At 38.9% G+C, this 19446-nt stretch overlaps 1 protein-coding gene across 1 annotated transcript; it reads right to left on the bottom strand.

The window, feature by feature from the left end:
- Positions 1-593: 593 nt before the first annotated feature.
- PM20D2 (peptidase M20 domain containing 2) lies at positions 594-19384 on the bottom strand. The gene is made up of 7 exons (XM_068937752.1): positions 18787-19384; positions 18540-18688; positions 15041-15183; positions 11728-11882; positions 8961-9096; positions 4403-4510; positions 594-3572 (listed from the first exon to the last, which is right to left on the bottom strand). The coding sequence occupies exons 1-7, from the start codon at positions 19243-19245 to the stop codon at positions 3367-3369; spliced, it is 1356 nt and encodes a 451-aa protein (XP_068793853.1). The 5' UTR covers positions 19246-19384; the 3' UTR covers positions 594-3366.
- Positions 19385-19446: the final 62 nt, after the last annotated feature.

Below are 19446 nucleotides of genomic sequence, written 5' to 3'. Positions count from 1 at the left end.
CAGAAATTTAATGCATTACAACATATCTGTAGGCTGGATAAAGAAAACCACAAGTCTTCAGCTAAAGTACCCTTTCTTTTTTCATTCTGGATAGAAGTATTTTAAGTTCAAAGGCAAGTACCTCCTGCATAAACATACAGGGAAAATATCCTGGTTGCCTGTTATAGTGTTTTTAAAGGGCAGCAAACAAAATATTCTCCATTGTATATATGGTGAAACAGTGGTACAAGAAGCAAAGCAACTTGGAGAGTTCATCCAGAATACTAGGAACAGACCCTCTAGCAGAACACTAGATGAAGAAGAAATCAACCACACATGACTCAGTATGTTTGAAATTGCCTCTGCTTTGGGTCACCTGCCCAAGTAGATGCAAGTGCTAAAGAGTAACCAATTTCAAAAATTTTAATTCAAATAGTAAAACATATGATTAAAATACCTGAAATATAGTGTAATTTTTTTCTTGTAACATGTCTGAACTGCTATTTACTCCAAAGACTATCCAGAAGGCACGCTTGGACGTACCTACTTTTAAGATGGAACGTTCCTCCCAATGTTAATCAAAGGACAAGAAAATTAAGTCACAACTATATTGCTTAATTGATCAATCCATCTTTAATCACCACTTCAAACATTTTCATTTCAATTTCAGCAATGATTACAGCAAAATTAAAATGTGCTTTTATAGAAGAGATGTTTAATTAAATGATCTCATCATTTAATTAAACAATGCAGCCAACAGCCACATAGTCTGGACAAAGAGAACTGAAAAGGTTGTCATGCCTTCTCAGAAAGAAGTTCTAAAGCCTTCTAAAGAAATTAAGCAGTTCATACAGGAAGAAACAAAAAGCCAAATATGCTAAGGAAGTTCACAAACTTGTTAACCCAGTAGAAATTTCTGCGTCAGAACTGTGGCCAAGGTCTGGCAAGGCAGGGCTTGAATTAAACATTAAGGAGAAAGTGCTTTAGACAAAGATTAACACGGATCAATAGAAACGATCCAATCTAACATTTCAGTTGGATTTTAGTATCCAACTTATCCTGGACATATCCATAGCTCCGAGTCCAACCCTCATTTGAATGTGGATTCATGCATTCATCTGTCAAAAGTGTCTGATGATGAAAGAAAAAATGCTTGCGTATATAAGGACCACCTCGCATCCTGGAAGACCTGCAATCATGTTCCAGTTCTTCTAACTGGCTTGCAATACAAAACAAATCCCTTCATTTGTGCCTCCAGTTCTTTTTTATATACACAGATGTAGTTACTTCCTTTTTCCAAAGGCACTGTGAGCGTTTAATATACTAACAGATCGTATGTGTCCTATTAGCAGATGTACAGAGGCTGAAGCATCAGAAAGTATAAAAATCATCAAATGAAGCTTTAAGAATGCACAAAAAAGCTGTGAAGAGAAGACTTTCTGTTACTTTGCCAAAAACACACAAAAAATACTGAAGTATTTACAGCAAATATTTGATACTACAGAGTTTAAAAGGTCTGTTATATATGCCTATAACTGGTCCTACACTGTCTGCATGACATCACACAAACAGATGCCAGCCCAGTCGTGTTTTTTGCTTCTAAGAGTCTCCTGACAGTTCTTAACTCGCAGCTGGAAGTCTGTGTTAAAGAGCGTGTGCACGCAAACACACACAGAGGGAGAACTTAATTAAACCAAGATTAGGAATACTTGTTTTTTAAATTACATTTTCATTAGACATCCAGACCACGGATAACAAACCTGCCTTTATACCAAAGACCTTTTTTTTCTCTGTTAAACTATTTCAATCAGTGCAATGGACCAGTGTTCTTGCAAATGTTAAAGTTAAAATTTAATTATACAGTGTAATCCTGGCTTTTTGACGAATGATCAACATTAAAGCAGGAAAATTTATTATATCAAAATTTTATTAAAATTCTAATTAGAATTTATCTTTTATTAATCATTTAGAGACTGGTGCTGTTAAAAATAATTCTTCAGAATTTATTTGAGGTACTCTGACTTCCTCCTAGGGAACATGTTTAGCTTGATGTCTTTTCAGAAGCTTAATATAACACCTATGCTTAGGAAAATGGTAAGCAGTAGCTGCTTTTCACTCAGTCTGCCATCTCAGCAATTTACATCCAACCAAAAGATTAGTTCCTGCTCTATGTGCTCACATGATCCTTTAACAAGCCAAATAAAAAAAATCCTAACAGGTTTGGACACACAGAACTACCTAGGTGCATTTTGCAACGCTAATCTCAATCACTAGGAAGTCAAGTAGTAGGAACTGGGCAGACTAACTGTAGGGTAATCTTACAGAAAGGAGGACTGGCAAGACTTAGAGAACAGATCTGATTGTTAGGATATGGGCACAAACAGGTTTGAGAAGGCAGTTCCTGCATAAGTAATCCTCAGTGCAAGCTTCTCACACCTTACTACAGGGATGTGCACACAGTTTAAGGTTATCTGTTTACTACTCCACGGTGCAATATTTGGGTCCTTTGCACAACACATTTTCTCTGGTTTAGCTAAATTTACATACATTCTTCAAATCAAATAACCTCGTGCAAAACCTTATGTGGACATTTGTTTTGTCTTAGGGTAGAACCTAAAGAAGATATGCATGCATTTTTCTGCACTGCTTTAAATATGTTAATTTAAACAAATAAACATTTCATTGCTTTTTTTTTTTTTTTTTTTTTTTTTTTAATCAATGGCTCCTCCACAACACCTCCAAAAATTTTTAAGGAGTAAAGTTAATGCATTTCAGGACAGTTCAGCCTTGACAGGTTCTGCTTCTATACATACAGTTCCCTCTCTGCCATTGCTAGGAGCTACTGTTGTCAAAAACAGGCACGCCTCCAAACACACACTCTTCTCTTCAATGAAAGCAGCTCAAGTTTTAAGCATATGGACGCATGCCAGAAGGAGCTTTGTTGCTAGTGCTTGCTTCTGTCTTGTTCCAAGAAAAGGTGACTAGCCAGGTGGAAATGCTTAGTAGGTCAGATTTGGCCTAAGATCACTGAGTAAATAATGCTTATTTAGAATTAAAATGTCCACGTAAATGCTATATTTTCCATATCAGGGATACTTCTATAGCAGTACAGAAAAAAACCCTGGCGCAAGTGATCTAAACCCTATCAGTTATTCAACATTGCAACTGAAAAACAATGTATTTGAGACCATCTCTAAAATTCATCACCATATTTAATACAGCAAACACTACAGCTACATGAAATTAAGTATTTTTTGAATGATACTATTTGGTTTTCTATTCCTAAAAAAACCCAAATATTTCTTCAACTATGTCTATCCAGACTCTTCTGGAATTCAAATACAGCTTCACCATCAAGTCACCCCCACTAAGGTGGAGAACAGATGTTTAGTGTGATGCACATGCAGCTCCTATGCCAAGGCCAGATTCTTTGCTTGGTTCTACCGGATTTAGTTGCCCCTCCTCTCTCAGTTTCACCTGTCTAAAGTCTTGTCTGACTTCTTCGAGCAGATCTGGCTTGAAAATTACATCCAGTGCTGTCATTGCCAAAGCTTTTGCTGTGCGCAAAGCATAGAACTGAGCATTCTGTGACCCTATAGAAAAGCAAGAGAAATTTGAGGTTAAATATTACACTGCGTAATACAGAATCACTATTTATTATAAAGCATATTTTATGAAATAAGACTTTGGAGTTTAAATTGCAAGAACAATTTCAAAGAAATTCTGCTTGCCTGAATGAAGTATGCCTATTTTCCAATGCCCCAAAACAATTTTCCACATGCAAGTACTTATTTCTGCTACTGATTTAAACAAACAAGATAGAAAACAGGAAAATGAAAGTGTTCACATTTATGCTTTTAGAAAATGGAGAGTTTTAAATCATATTTGTATTATGTTTCCAAAGCATTGTTTTAAGAGTAAAAATTTTTACTTTTATCTCTTGGCTTTAACACGCTCACATTTAGAAATTCTTCTGTGAATATGCTAGTAGGACGAATCCTTCTAATTTCTTCTTACTAGATGGTATATTGAAAAGAAGTCAGGCTTTTAGAGAACATTCCACTATAATGAGTGGTAAGCTTTTGCATATACAAATATAAAAACAGATATTCTAGATATCATTAGCTTTTTTCCTGCAACTCTGCAATTAACTAAGTTAATTGTTTCAGGGTCAGTATTCGGCTCAGATTCCATAATTCTTAAAAACATCAACTCCACTGCTACAGAGGACAGCCATGTTCAGGTCTAGTACTCATTCTTTTATAGCTTTACTCTACAGTAGCTTTGAATACCATGAGAAAGCTTTAACCTTCTGTAAATCCAAATATTTATAATATCTAGATTTTTTGTAGAGTCAGCAACCAGTCCCTACAAGGCGTAGGATTCTAAATTTGAACTTCTAACCCTTTTCACTTCAACTCACCTGCAGCTTCCGTGTACTGCTCAGTATGATTCAATGCTTCTGAGCCAATATAAAAATAAGGATGAAGCCCAGGAACTACAAACGTAACATTTCCAAAGTCAGTGGAACCTAGAAGGAGTGGGGAAAGTTTCTAAATGAACATGTTAAAATTTTGAATGCTGTAAGACAATGTATGATATACACTGCCTATATGCCAGTCTATATGCAAAACAGAATATCTCTTGTCTCAAATACTACAATATAAGCATTTTTAAGAACTCTCTATCCATACAAATACTCCTGCCACTGAGCTGAGTTTTCGCTGACTAGCTATCTTTAGATGCTATTCTCCACTGCACTTCTGAACAATACCCGTTTACTGTTAAATTTTCATGAAGCACGTGTCTCCTGATAGTCACTTGCTAATTCAGAAAAGATGGAACCTCTAGACCTTGGAGATTGGGACTCCACACCTATTTCAAATCCAGCTACAGATCTTAGAATCACTGTCTCTAAGATGACACTTTTGCAGGCCCAACAGTTACCGTTTTTCACCAGCATGCAAGTGTTCAAAATGGGGGGATAGGAGGAGGGACTCTGAAGTATGAATATTCTAAAATACTACCCTCAAACAAAAATAGATTGGGGACAACTGTTTTTTCTGTGCTTTGTGATTATTCTGTGTTATAGAAACCTGAACAGCTCAAGCACTTGTGAAAAACAAGACATTAGAACTAAACTCTAGACACAATGCTAATGGTTTACAGAGAATTCTTGATAGCAATACTGCAAATTTTAATAACAGGACAATTCTGCTTCCATACATGAGTAGCATTGTCAATGCGTTGCCTACTGATGCTAACTGTCTTGCAGGTACTACATTATCCATTTAAAGATACCATCCAGAAGCAGTACACCCCTCAGAGCAAGACATCCAACAGTTTGCAACTATTACCAGGTGCCTTTTTCTACTCAAACAAGCAATTCACTCAGTATCTCGATACAGTGTCAAGTACTCCCCTATTTATGAAAATTACATTTAGAAACTTGAGAAATCAACATGTGATTACTGTGAAATTCAGGTACTAAAGGATGTATAAAATCATCTTGCTCAATGGTAGGGAGGAAAAGGGATGATCAGTTCAGAGATCTCAATTAACTTTTTTCAGGCCAGCCACAGCTGCGAGAAATTTTTCTTTAGAGACAGCAGACGAAATGGCTCTTCCAAAGACTTAAAATTATTTCTAGCTCTTAAGTAGCCTCCTTATCAAAGTAACCTTATTGGAGAGAGGGTATCACTTATGCCTTAAGACTTAGCAATGAATTGACTAAAGACTACAGCTTTTACTTGGAAAGATTAGGATTATTAAATGTTAGTCCACAGAACCTGCATTTTGTGATCAAAGAGGACAAGACTCTAGCTTGCTATTTGTTCTGCTAATATACAAACGGAAGCAGAAAGATTTGTTCAATGACCTTTTCCCACAAATTCAGTATTGATTTCAATTAAATCCAACTCCTAGTACAGCAGCTTATTTTAATTTTCAGTAGTCTATATCGTTGATCCATTCTTTGATCAAATCTAGAAAGACAAAATGGAAGTCTAGGAGTTCTCTCTACTCCAAACTACACGAGGAGTTCTAGACTTGCCTTACTAACCTCCAATACACCGTCTGCTGGAAAGACTACGTAGGTTTCTTTTCTGCTTTCATCCAGCAAATGAAGCTTTAGAAATTTCCAGTGCGTCCTAGCTCACAACCATACAGTTCCACTTGAAGTGCTGTTCATATCCAAACCTCTACCAATTTACAAGTTATTTTTGTTGAATGTAAGGTATCTGACCAGGCATTTTCTAGTAAAATTTAGAGCTTACCAAGTCAAAATACAGATAGCTTTTACTAAAATTGTGCCAATCAAATTTTCCCTTCTTTCAGAAAAATATTAAGCCCTTAGCTATAACCTAGCAACTTGTTTAAAACATCAGCTGTTCCAATAGTTCCCATACAAACATCTGGAACTACACACTTGCTAGAGGTGTACAGATCAGATTTGCTTCTGGAAGCATAAATGGTAATTATCAGTGCAATACACAGACTTATGCAATACCTTCAACAGAAAGATACCAGCTTCTCAGAGGAATGTCCTGTAGCAGATACCACAACCTAGTCAAGTCACTAAGCACATAATGGAACTCAAAATTGCCACTAACATGAAAAAAGGGAAAAACGCAAAGATTTCAGGAAGCCTTTACATAGAGTCCTAAGCTTCAAAAGCGGCATTTTCAAAACATACTGGCTCCTCCTTAACATCACCTATATCAAATCTTGTGCACGGGAAGCCAGTGAATGTTAAAAATATCAACATAAATCATCACAAATGCAGGGGCCTGGAATGTGCTCAGCTAAGCCATTTACTTTGGAAAGACACCAATATCCTGTAGTAGAACTATCCTAACAGCAGAAGGAGAAATAGGTCATGGCACCTGCTCAAAGCCAACTCAGATTCACATTCCTTCACACCACTCTGGCTGCGTGCCAAATAAGTGGAGTCTTCCACAAGGCAATGTAATTGGATGGATGAAAGGTATTCTTCAAAAACACTTAACTGCCTAGAGTGATACCTGTAAGCAGACCGATACTAACACCCATGTAGAGGTGGCAGTGAGTATGCTCATCTGCTAACGACTTTTCTGCTGCACAGACATGGAGAAGCAACTGAGCTATCTTCCTTCCCTTTCAACAGAAGGAAGGGATATCCTAAAAGAAAACATTGAAAAACCATATGAAAACTGAACAGAAATAGAGGTCTTGAAAAAGATGAGACAAAACACTCAAACTTCCAAAAAGGGCAGCATACAAAATTCTACTATGGAATTTTAGAGGATGAGCTTTAAGTTATCACTCCCAAATCCCCAGCACAACAATTCACAGGAAAAGCTGCGGGGAGAAGAAAATTCAGTAAGGCCTAACTGCAGCATGAGATAAAAACTCAATTGCTTGAGAATATTTTGACAATTGACAAACAATTAAGGACAGGCATATGGGGAGTTTCAGTTTAAGCAAGTTAACACAATGCATTATGCAACTTACATATGAAAGCCCTATTGTATTACAGTTAGGAGTTTGTACCAAGTTCATCCAAAAGGCCTCTGAAAGAGCAAGACCACCATTATTCATGGTCTTCTGAACACTTAACAACAATGGTTTGTGAGGGAAGCAACTATCAGAGCTCCAGAAAATTTATCTACAGCTAGCGTTCTAAAGACAGGAAAACAAGGTCCTTCAGCCCCTTTTTAAGGCCAAATGAACAAAACAGTATACATCTTGCTTATACCACATTGAAAGATCAATAAAGAAATCTGTCTTAAGTTATAATTGCATTTCTAAACCCAAGAAAACCAGTGAATTAGAGAAAATATGCTAGTGCTACCTTAATTTGGAAGGACAATAATCGATAGAGAAAAACACCCAGAACACAGTGAGGCATGCTGTCTCCCTCGCCCAAAACGCAACTGGAAGTTTGGAGAATTCCACTCCCATACCCTCTAGATCTCAACTGTCTAAAGATGATCTGTGTTTAATACAGAGAAGATTAGTGTTGCAATCAAACCACTGAGAGTACAAATTTTTGAATGAGTAAAATCTTTTATTTCCAACCAAAGAGAAATACCTTTAACAGGAGTGGAGTAAAAATGGTTTTATGTGACCAGTAGTCAAGACCATGAATACCTTCTAAGATTCATGCTTTTGAGTAAGATCAAAGAATGCTGAAGTAGCAGCAGTACTTAGAGAAACCTTTAAGAGAGGTCCTGTAGGAGGATTCTAAAAGACAACCGTTTAGGGTAACCAGTGACTCACCTAAGCATTCAAGAATTCACACTCTTGTTACCACAGCCCCGAGGCACCAAGAAAGTTTAATACCTTGAGATATTTTGGATCAGAGAGTCAGGACCCAAAAACAAGCACCTAGTTGAATGGCATCCTTTGGAAAATTAATCTGTTGAATTTGTGAACGGAAGTAAGAAGCAGAGAATTACCTGATAATGGAAAGGGTTTTTTAAAATTAGGGTTACTGAGATACTTAAAGAAGCTTCCACTTAAGCATCAAAAAGTCCCTCTAAAATATTAGTTAGATGCAGGTTGATTCATTTATCAGTAGGCTTAGATGAAATTATTAAACAAAGTTCCTAAAAACTAGATCTCATCTCTATTCCTATGAATAATAGCAGGATTCTGTATTTCAGAGCAATATGATGAGCCTCATTTCATTCCACATACTCATGTTCTCAGTAAGATGGCTCTTTTCCTTCCATCCCTCCACAACCAAAATATTTCTTGTATGAAATATTCTGTGAAAATATCGACTGCTTTTCCTGTTTGTCAGGGAAGTTTCTCAGCTTCCAGAGCAAACACAAATACACAGGCCAGAGGTACGATCCTTTTACGAAGTTTCGATTTTCTAATTTGATTTTTTTCTTCTGACCAGAGTATGCTTAACCTACCCCTATCCCATTATTTTATACACTTAAGATTTGATCAATCTAGGCTTGTCATAACAAAAAAAGCCAGATTTGAGTTACCTGACAAGCCATTCAAAACACAGTCATCTGATATAAATTCTATTCCAAGCTTCTTTCCATTCTCCTTGTAAACATTCTCCAGGCTCCTATTTGGAAGCACATTGTAGTAATCTTGTTCACCACCTTTTATTTCCACCTAAGCAAGAAAAACAAACGGTTAGACATTATTCCTCAATCTAAATCAGTTTAGCCTAACTCTGTTTAATGACCCGAAAATTTAAATACATGTCCACATTTTTGGTCCATATCAAAACAGACCTAAGTAATAAGTTCCTTTCCAAAAAATGTAACGAGCTTTTTACTTTCTTCATTTAGCCAAATACTATCCTTGATCAAAACCCAACTGGGGGTTCCATCAAGCTTCCACAGGACTGTCAAATTCCAGAAGTATGGATTTTGTGGATAGCATCAATAATTAAAAATAGTAAGCAGACATTTCTAAAATGGCCTCTAATGGGTTTCAGTGCAGATACTATTAAACTAAATAGAAAAACATTTAGTCTTCCATCAAATTCCATTTTACTATTTTTAGGTTAAGAACAGTCCCAATAATTACAGCTCCATTAATATTTATGGAATGACTTCACACAGGAAAAATGTTTGAAAATAAAGGCAAAAAAGTATCAGCGTCAAGTTTCAAGAGACCTTAACTTCAATTGAGAATAAAGTAAAAATAAAACAAAATTAAGAAAACTTTTTGAAACTCTTTTCTAGCTGCATTGGAGACCTTACTAGGAAAACAGCATGACTTAAGTAGACCTTAAAACTCACTAACTCACGTTCATGTGCAATATACCCATTTATTCTGGTGACATTCTTTTCACAAAAGTGTGTTTTTCACAGATAGCCAAGCCCCCAGCCTGTAACTACAGAGCAAGCAGAACTGCTGATCTTAGCAATACACTACAAGGTAATCATACAGTTTGAACCAGCTATAGGAGACACTACTGACTAAAAGCAAAAAGGTGGGAAGAATGCTAAATGAAATCAGCCGTTTTTTATGTTTGCGTTGCTACACAAGCCTGCTACTCAATGAGGCAATGGACCTAGTAACAAAGAACACAGAGGAAAGATATAATACTCAATGTGCTTTGCCTGTTCTTACTAGTAAGGCTTACCCATAAGCCTCCTGTCTCTGAGCCTACCGGCACAGTCTGTAGGAGTGCAGCATCATCAACAGAAGGAGAATTAGGTGACACTTGAACAAATTGGACAAACATAAGTCCATGGGAGCAGATGGGATGTATTCAATGGTGCTGAGTGAGCTCCCTGACTGCAGTGCCATTTTATCAGTTTCAAAAGGTCACGGACATTGAGGGATGTTTCCACTGATGGAAGAAGAGGTAAACATCATCCCCATCTTGAAGAAGGTCCAGGAAGAGGATCTGGGATATTACAGGCTGGTCAGCCTATCCTCAGCTGCTGAGGAGATGATGGACCAAATCCTCCTAGGACCCACATCCAGGCACATGAATCACAAGATGACTGTGAACATCCAACATAGATTTACCAAAGAACAGATTGCACCTGACCAAACTTAGCTTTGCATGATGAAATGTTCAACTCAGCGTATAAGGAAGAGCAGAGGCTGTTATTTACTTTCACTTAAGCAAGGTCTCTGACCTGGTCTCTTACCATATCCTCATAGCCAAATTAAGGAAATAGGGCCTGAATAAGTAGACTACAACACGGGTGAAAAATTGACTAGACAATCAGACTCAAAGGGTTATGATCAGCGGCACAAAAATCCAAATGGTATCCCTCAGCATTAATACTGCTGCCATTACTGTTTTAATATCTTCAGTTCAGACACCAGGTAAGAGCACACTCCAAGCAAGTTTGTTGACAATACCAAAGTGGGGGTGGGGAAAAGCAGTTTATAAGCTGGAGAGTACAGCTACTGTTCAGAAGGATCTCAACTGGTCAAAAAAAATGGGCTGGCAGGAACCTTATGACGTTCAGCAAATATAAGTGCAAAGTTTTGCATCTGCAAGGGAATAATACCGTGCAGCATTACTGGCTGGGAGCTGAACGTCTAGGAAACAGCTCTGCAGAAAAGGATCCAGTGGTCCTAGTGGACAAGTTGACAATGAGTCAGCAGCCTGCCCTTGCAGCAATGAGACCAAACACAAACTGAATTGTACTAGTAACACTGTAACCAGCATGTTGAGGGAAGAGATTCTCTCTGCCGAACTGGGTTTGTTCAGCCTTCGAAGAGGAGGCTGAAGGGAGACCTCACTACTCTCTACAACTACCACATAGGAGGGTACAGAGAAGACAGAACCAGACTTCTCAGAGATGTCCAACAACAGAATAAGAGGAAACAGACAAGTTGCAACACAGAACATTCCTGTGAGATATGAATATTAGGAAAATCTTATTTGGGGTGGGCGAAAAGAGGGAATCACACAGTGTAAACAGGCAGCCCAGAAAGGTTGCAAGAATCTCTGTCCCTGGAGATATTCAAAACTTCACAAGGCCCCACACAACATGGTCTAGCTGGCCCTGCTCTAAACAGGGTCACTGGACCAAATGACTTCTGGAGGTCTTCTCCAACCTAGATTATTCTGTGATTCTCTGGCATTCTATTTATAAACCAAAGCTTGCTTTCAGGACACAATGCAATATAATAGCAAACAGTGTCACAGAAATTTAGGTTAACTTCAGTTAAGCACCATGCAGACAAATGCTGTAAGCCTCAGTTTCATGTTCTGGCCTACCTTATCTCCAGCGTAACAGAAATATATGACCGTGAAGACATTCTTACTTTGCATCCCGTGGCCAGTGCTGCAGCTTTGAAGCAGTTTTCAACTTTCTCTGTCAGAACAGAAAGATCTTTCACTGAAGGGGCACGCAAGTAAAACTCTAGTTCAGTGTAAGAAGGAATGATGTTAGGTTTCACACCACCATTTTTTATTACGCCTATAAAAAGAGAAAGGTCACGTTACTGATGTTGCAGACAATTGCTTGACCTTCAGCCCTGTCACGAATCTCTTAAGAACCAAATCAACAAAAATGACAAAGCATAAGCTGAGCATAAAATGCAAAGAATGACAAAAATATAGTAGGTGGACAACCCTTTTCTTCACCATGTCACATCAGTAAGTGGGATGCGCAAAGCTTTTTCAGTGTATTTTTCTCACATTCATCTGATCAGATGTCTGTTATTATCCTAAAGAAAAACCAAACTAGCATTTGTAATTAATCCCCTGGAATTCAATGCATCAGAGCTGTTAATCAATCCGGCTGTTTTTGAGAAACGGGAAAAAAATCTGTTATAAAGGCTACTTTGGATTCCAGCCTTTTAAGGTTTCCTCCACTACGTCATGTTTCCAACTTATTTTGCCAGCTTGGAGAGAACTGTATTGACTCTTTATGTTTTTCTGCAATGCTAAAATTCTTTACTTATAGCAATGTGCATGTGCTGCAGTGTATAGAAAGTTCAGTCAATTCTTCATACTAATTCTTTGGCAATACTGGAGTGTGTGTTTTAAATATATATATTATCTCTATATCTATACACACACACACACACACACATATATATGTGTGCACACACAATTTTATTCATGGGTCAGGCTTGAGCTGAAAGTGTTCCCTCAAGGAAATATAAGACAACTACATAATTGTCAATTATGGCATCAGAAATGGTGTCATAAAAAATAACATTTAGTTATTTCAACAATACAACGTTGTATATCTCAATACTATATTAGATGCCAATGCATTAACAATAGCTAGTTGTTTTTAAACAGGCTGCCCTTGTTCCCAACGCCTGCTATCATGAACTTATGTGGGATCAGATTTGTTTCGAGCAGAATCCAAGCGATCATCTTCTCTTAAATGGAAACATTGCACAAAGTTACTGAGTGTATTGCTTGAGCCTGAAAAGGCTGCACTATCAGGATGCAAATGGGAAAAAAAATCTTAACTTTTTACTGCAGAGAACTGATTAGGACTGTGAACCTCTCCCCAAATAAAGTCTTTCCAATCTCGCACACAGACAACAAAGTAAACAAAGTGCTCAACCAAATGATCAGCAGTAATCTATAACAGAAGGAACAGCTCACATCAGAGGGAGACACATCACAAAACAAACCAGCAAGTAAGCAACCATGCAAATTTACATGGTACATACCATAGTATGTTTGCTCGAAACAAGCAGCTTATGGAGCAAACCACTTTTGTTTGTTTTTAATGCATCTGTAAACAGAACTGGATAGTCTAAGAGTACGTCTATACTTAAATTTCAAGCAACTGCAATATGGAGCAGATAGCAGACTTAGCTTGAAAGCAGGTGGTTTGCACAGTAGTTGTAGCACCTAGTTTACCCTGCTTGTAGATGGGACTTTTAATTTTTTACAAACTCTTTCGTACAACTTCTTGAACATAACAAATATAATCTAGGAAAAAGAATCTACGTTCCTATTATGCTTACTGCACTCATAAATGGGGAGGAACAATAGACCTATCAAATACCAGACAAACTCAAAACATCATCAGTCAATTATTTAAAGCGTTGCTTAGAAATTCTAGACTTCAAGTGATGGAAACTATTTCAATGCTTGTTAGTTGATTAAGACAAAGACGTTAGGATCAGTTGCTTTAACATAGCTACTGCTGTTACTGCAAATCTGCAACATAAAACCTGCAAGACACTGTTTAGGGGAAATATTTCTAAAATCAAATCTCATTCTGGCAGCTTACACCTTCCCAAATATATTTGAAAGATGTCTGGTTTGAAAAACAGTTTTATGACTGCTGTTACATCAGCACAGTAACTTAAGTGGCACAGTGGTTCAGAAACTGTTATTTCCCCTTAGCTGTGTTTAGACAGTTAACTCATTTCCCATGTTGTGTTTAGTTTAGGCTCAGGTCCAACAAAAGACTGAGGCACCTCCAATTTTAAACCTGCAATGCAAGTTTCATGTACCAAAACTCAGAATTAAGTGTAGCTTCCTACAGAGCAACAGGATAGACAGTTAAAGCTAGCTGGGAAAAAAGGTTATGCCCACTGGCTGAAATTCCTTCAGGTAGGCTGCCTAACAGAACTGCAAATGTATCTTCATGCACAGTCCAAAGGCCTATGGCTTCCAGACGTCCATCTTCCTGGAGAGAAATGTGCACATGCTTTATACAGATCACCTAAGCGCAAGCAGCCAAGACACAAGTAATAATCATTTGTTCAGGATTTCTAGAAATGTAATAGCTCACAGCAAGTGTTCCAAATAAATGGCTCATTCAGAAGTCCTGCAGAAATAGCCGGATTTCTTATTTTCCATTTAGAAAAAACTGTGGAGGGTGGGATAGGGAAATCTGAGATTACAGCTAACGGGAAACTTCCACTTCAACACCTGAAACTTTCCCACTGTGTAAAAAGAAACGCAAGATGTTCCAGGAGCATGAGTCAAGCTTAATGGTTAACATGTTTTACTGCAAAAGGAATATACATTTTTACTTCAAGATCTACTAGATTTTAAATACTAGACTCCAGTGCATATCTAGCTGACTCATCTACTAAACAAAACTGCAGATTCCTGCCACCACTTGGTTTTCATACCTCAGGGAACAAGTGCGAGTCACTCTAGTCCAACACACCTTTTCGAAAATGTCAATATAAAGACAATCTAATTAATGGAATGTCTACTACAAAAATGTGCAGAAAATAACACTTCATTTTTTAGAAGCATTTAGTCTTCCAACTTTGCAAAAATACATACATTAACAACTAAGGATTTCAAGGCGTTGTACCAAAATAAATTTGGTCTTATGTTCTTTCTCCTTCTGAATTGCAACTTCAAATGTACGCATTCAAAATTTTTCTAATCTCTGTTTAGGTATCACTGTCCTCTTTTGAATCTGACCCGTAAGTCTATTTTCAGCCGTTAATTCTGGACACCGATGTGATTTTAAAAGTCAGGGAGAAAAATATTTAAATGAAACATTGCTTTTTCATATTTGAAGTGACTATAGTAATTTAGTCAAATAATGTAATATTTTAAATTGTGGGATTTTGTAAGTTAGTATTTGAACAGCCTAAAGTCTTACTTGCTGGACATTAGATTTAATGAAGCTCTCACCATGAACTCTCCAGGTTGGTTTCATTTGCTGTCTTAAAACAGACAGATTGTTGTATGCAAGAACAGCAGCATCTAATGCATTAACTCCTTCCCAAGGATAAGCAGCAGCATGAGAAGCTTTTCCATAGTATTTCACAGTCACACTAGGAAATAAAAGGCATTGCTTATTTGTTTTTCATTCATTGAAAAAACTCTCTAAAATAAAAAGTTTCTTTGGTTCACACAGTTACAGTTGTTATTTACGTTCTGCCTGTGAGAACACAAAGCAACAATTTACCAGGCACTATACCACTGCAAAGTTAAAACTACCTCTGAATGCAGAAAAGATCCCGAAAGATTTTTAGATCAATGAAATGAAGCGATGTCAAGAACAATCAGGCAAAGGAGCTACTGCTAACGTACCACTACACAGTCTTTTTCTGCAAAGTACAAGTTTCATATACTGAGTATATTTCTCCAATACTTTTGTATGCCTGCCTGACCACTCTGAGGCTTACAGTTCCTAACAAATCCTTCTTCAGTAGAGGATAATACGCCCTTTTCTATGATTCAAACTCATATACGCCTGACAAAAATTAGCTTGACCCTGTGTTGCACAGAAGTCAACTTAACCACTTACCCTGTACTAACCTCACATGCCTCAGAGCATGCCAGGGCTGTTAAGTTAATACCAGAACGTAAATACTGGACGGGAAAAAGGGGCACAATGGAGCATACTGCAATAGTAGAGCAAATGTCTCATGCTACTGCGCCTGCAATCTGAAGCAAGTATTCCACCACGATGCCTTTCTTTTCCTCCTTCATCCCACTGTGAAAAGCGAGTTTTATTTAAAATAGATTATCACATATGAATCAAGATAAGAAAGTTAATTCATTAACATTCCAAGCGTTAGACTGCAAACCCTTTAAAAAAAAAAAAAAAAAGGTGGCAGGACAGATCACCGGGTAGTTATTCGCAGGAAAAGGAGGGAAGGGAAAGTAAAGCAAACGGCGATACTGTAGTCATCTTTTCCAAAAGAAACACACGTTTCTTATTTTTACATATATATAACACACACACATACATATATATATGTGTTTTCTCTCATAATGCCTTTTCTTGTAGTTTCTGTTGCTACACAAACGTCACATACTCTCAAAGAAAAAAAGAGTCAGACTTTTCGTGAACAATGGAACCCTAAACAACCTTAACAATATCAGCACAAGAACACAGATCTTATTTGATCAACAAAACATCCAAGCTGATTAGATGAGTAAGTATCAGCAAATTGCTGCATGGATTCACAAGTCATCTCAATATGTTATTTTTACATTTCATGCACGAGACAGCTTCAGAGTTTGCAGACATAGTAATACTAATAATTTAGGGATCTGCAGACCTTAAATTCCTAGGAAACAATCAAAAGATCAAATCTTTATACCTCATCATTATATAAGCCATGACCAAGGTTAAATATTTCAGGCTTTTGGAGGCAGCAAGCTGTTTCACACAGTACTCTTTCATATTCAAGGTTTAAAGTCCATCTAGGACTTGTGTCCTACAGTAGACACAAGGAGAGATTGAAGGGAGATTTTCAAATCTTTCTGTATCAGTCTCAAAAGGCTAAGAGTCAAGAATGAACAGAAAACCAAAACTATCAATAAAAGCTACATCTTGAAGATTAAAAATACAGCCTTAAAGCGATTACAAACAGTTAAGATTCTTTAGAAACACAAAGAAGTAATATAACACAGGGTTGGCTATTCAAGGAAGACTGGGCCTTACCGACCCTTGTTCCTTTCTACCCTAAAAGTAAGCAGCCATGAAAGCAAATTGTTCACCAGAAAACCACTGAAGGAGAGGGCAAAGGCAAAATGGCCAATAAAAGCAAGCAAAAAGGGCTGGAAGGCAGCACAACTAAGAAGAAAACAGCACTCAGTGCATTCAGGTCAGGCACGGTGGAATACCCATTTAATTAAATATTTTAAAAAAATTAGTCAAAGACAACAAAATGTAATACTTGAAGGAAAAATTGTTGCACTGGAGGGAGGTAACGGGTGGCATCCCTGCAAGATAAGTCCTTGGGACCAAACATTAGTGTCCATGTTGCATAAAATCCACTAATGAAAACTGCTTGCTGATAGATAGCCTACAGCTGGGACATCAGGAAAGCAGAAGAGGTTTATAATATCAAAGAAAGAATGGCATGACCTTGCAGACTGAAATAGTGACAGAAATAGGATGTAACTGAAAAATGTAAAAAAGCCATGCACTTACAGACTGTGTATTTCTCTTGTAAGAGCTCACTGCTGGAAAATGACTGAAGAGCAACCCTCATATGTGCTGTCTACACACACAGCTGTCTACAGAATGATTATGAAGTACCAGTTTGCTGAAAAGTAAACAACCCTAAGATGCACAGACGCTGAAATTTCCAGGAAGTAAAGACACACAGTGGTCTCAGTATTAGCTGAGTAAAGCCTACTGAGATCCCACCTTAAGTTTTGTGTACAATCCTGATTATGCACATCCAGCAAGGAGTACTTCAAAACAAGTTGCTGTAAGCGCAAACAACGAACAAGTGCAGAGAAAGAACAGTAGGACTAATCAAAAGAAGTCACGATCTAGTTTCCAAAGAGCTATATGGCTAGCTGGCAAAATGAAGTCTTAGAGGAGATGTGACTGCTGTCTATACACATCCTGGGCATAAACATGAAGAACGGCCGAGAATTAATTTGAACCAAAATACCCAAGCTGATGAGAGCTAACAAATGTAAAATGGCCAGCATTAAATTTAGGCTGGAAGTTAATAAGGATCCTCACAACCGCCAGGTTCAGCTGACTACCTGTTTCAGAAGTGGGAGAAAAACAGAATCACTTTCAAAAATGATTGGAACATTTATACAAAGGAGTATGACTTAGTATCCAAGAAAGCATGGAACTACCATCAATGAGATCCCAGTTCTATGCTATAAAATTTAAAGAAGAGATGCTTTTCAAAGGAAACTGTTTTTTAGAGAGAAGATAATGGTATGCATGCGTAAAATGGAATGCTAAGAAATACATCAGAAGAAAAAATGAATTCTGGGGACCCATGTAAGATTACCTCTGAGCCATAAATGATCTTTAACACTAAATTTTAAGCGTGAAGAGCATCAACATTAACATTAAGAACTTTCTACCACAGACACTGCGCTATATTACAACAAGCAATTTGGTGTTTGGCTTGAATGGCTTCCTTGAGATATCTATCCTCTCTACTAACGTTTTACAAACGAAACAAAAAGATAAAAGCCTAATGAACTCCCACAAACAAAACATACTGTACAAAAGCCGTTGCAAGCTGAACACAGTGCTTTGGAATAACTGCTCTGACAGTGACCTTAGCTGACCGTAAACATCTTGTTTGAAGGGCACCTGCAAGGTCCCAGACCCTAAGTTCAGCCTCTTCCAAAGCAGCTCTCCTACTGAAAAGGATAACAGCAAACCAACCCTTTCCACCCCAACTCGTTCACTCACTCGTGCTCTGCTACATCGGGCAGATAAGCTGCATTTTCTTGCGATGGGTGTGCCATAAAAACGACATCCAGGTCATCAAATGCTCCAGCTTTTATGAGATCTATTTTGCCTCCCCCTTCTTCTTCCGCAGGGGTCCCCAGCACTGTAATCTGCAGCATAAACACAAAGAATCAGAGGCCGACCGGGCTGCAGAAGTCAGGGTCACAGGCCGAGGACGAAGCCCCCGGCCTCTGGGAAGGGGTCTCACCTGGACGGCGGCGGGCAGCGGCTGAGACAAGCTCTCCAGGGCGGCCTTCAGCCCCAGCGCGGCAGCGGCGCCCACCTCAGCGATGAGGTTGTGGCCGCAAGCGTGGCCGATGCCGGGCAGGGCGTCGTACTCGCAGAGGAAGGCGATACGGAGGGGACGCGGGTCCAGGGGGGCGGCCGTACCCCATTCGGCGCGGAAGGCCGTGCCTAGCTTGTAGCAGGGCTGCACGGCCCAGGCAGCGCCTGGCAGCTCCCCGCTGGAGAAGAAGCGGGTCATGGCGTCGTGCGCTTGGTGCTCCTCGTAGGCCAGCTCGGGCCGGCTCCAGATGTCGTGGCTCAGCGCGCCCAGCCGCGCCGCGTTCAGCTCCACGCTCTCGCACGCCCGCTGCTTCAGCTTCTCCAACGCCGGTGGCGGCAGGGCGGCGGCGGGGCCGCCCTGCGCCGGCTCCTGCGGCCTCATGAGGGAGCGGCGAAGCGGCCCGAGAAGTAACTGTCAACGCGCGCGCACCAACCGTCCCCAACGGCCAACCGCCCCCAACTGCTAACACCCGCGCACCTGCCAGACACCCTGTGAGGCCCCCGCCCCCGCCCCCTTTATCACCTCCCCGGCCGCGCGGGGTATGCTGGGAAATGTAGTTCTGCTCCTTCTTCACGGCCCATA

This window comes from Struthio camelus, chromosome 3 (assembly GCF_040807025.1).
Source record: "Struthio camelus isolate bStrCam1 chromosome 3, bStrCam1.hap1, whole genome shotgun sequence".
In the NCBI taxonomy this organism is placed as follows: Eukaryota; Metazoa; Chordata; class Aves; order Struthioniformes; family Struthionidae; genus Struthio; species Struthio camelus.
This window is presented reverse-complemented; position numbering and strand designations above follow the sequence as displayed.

What these genes read in the sequence shown, in the direction of transcription:
- PM20D2 (XM_068937752.1), bottom strand. Translation starts at nt 19,245, where the DNA reads ATGAGGCCGCAGGAGCCGGCGCAGGGCGGCCCCGCCGCCGCCCTGCCG. An exon ending in ACCAACCTGGAGAGTTCATG is followed by an intron (nt 11,883 to 15,040) that starts GTGAGAGCTTCA and finishes CTCTTTTTATAG; the next exon opens with GCGTAATAAAAAATGGTGGT. An exon ending in GCAGTACACGGAAGCTGCAG is followed by an intron (nt 3,573 to 4,402) that starts GTGAGTTGAAGT and finishes GCTTTTCTATAG; the next exon opens with GGTCACAGAATGCTCAGTTC.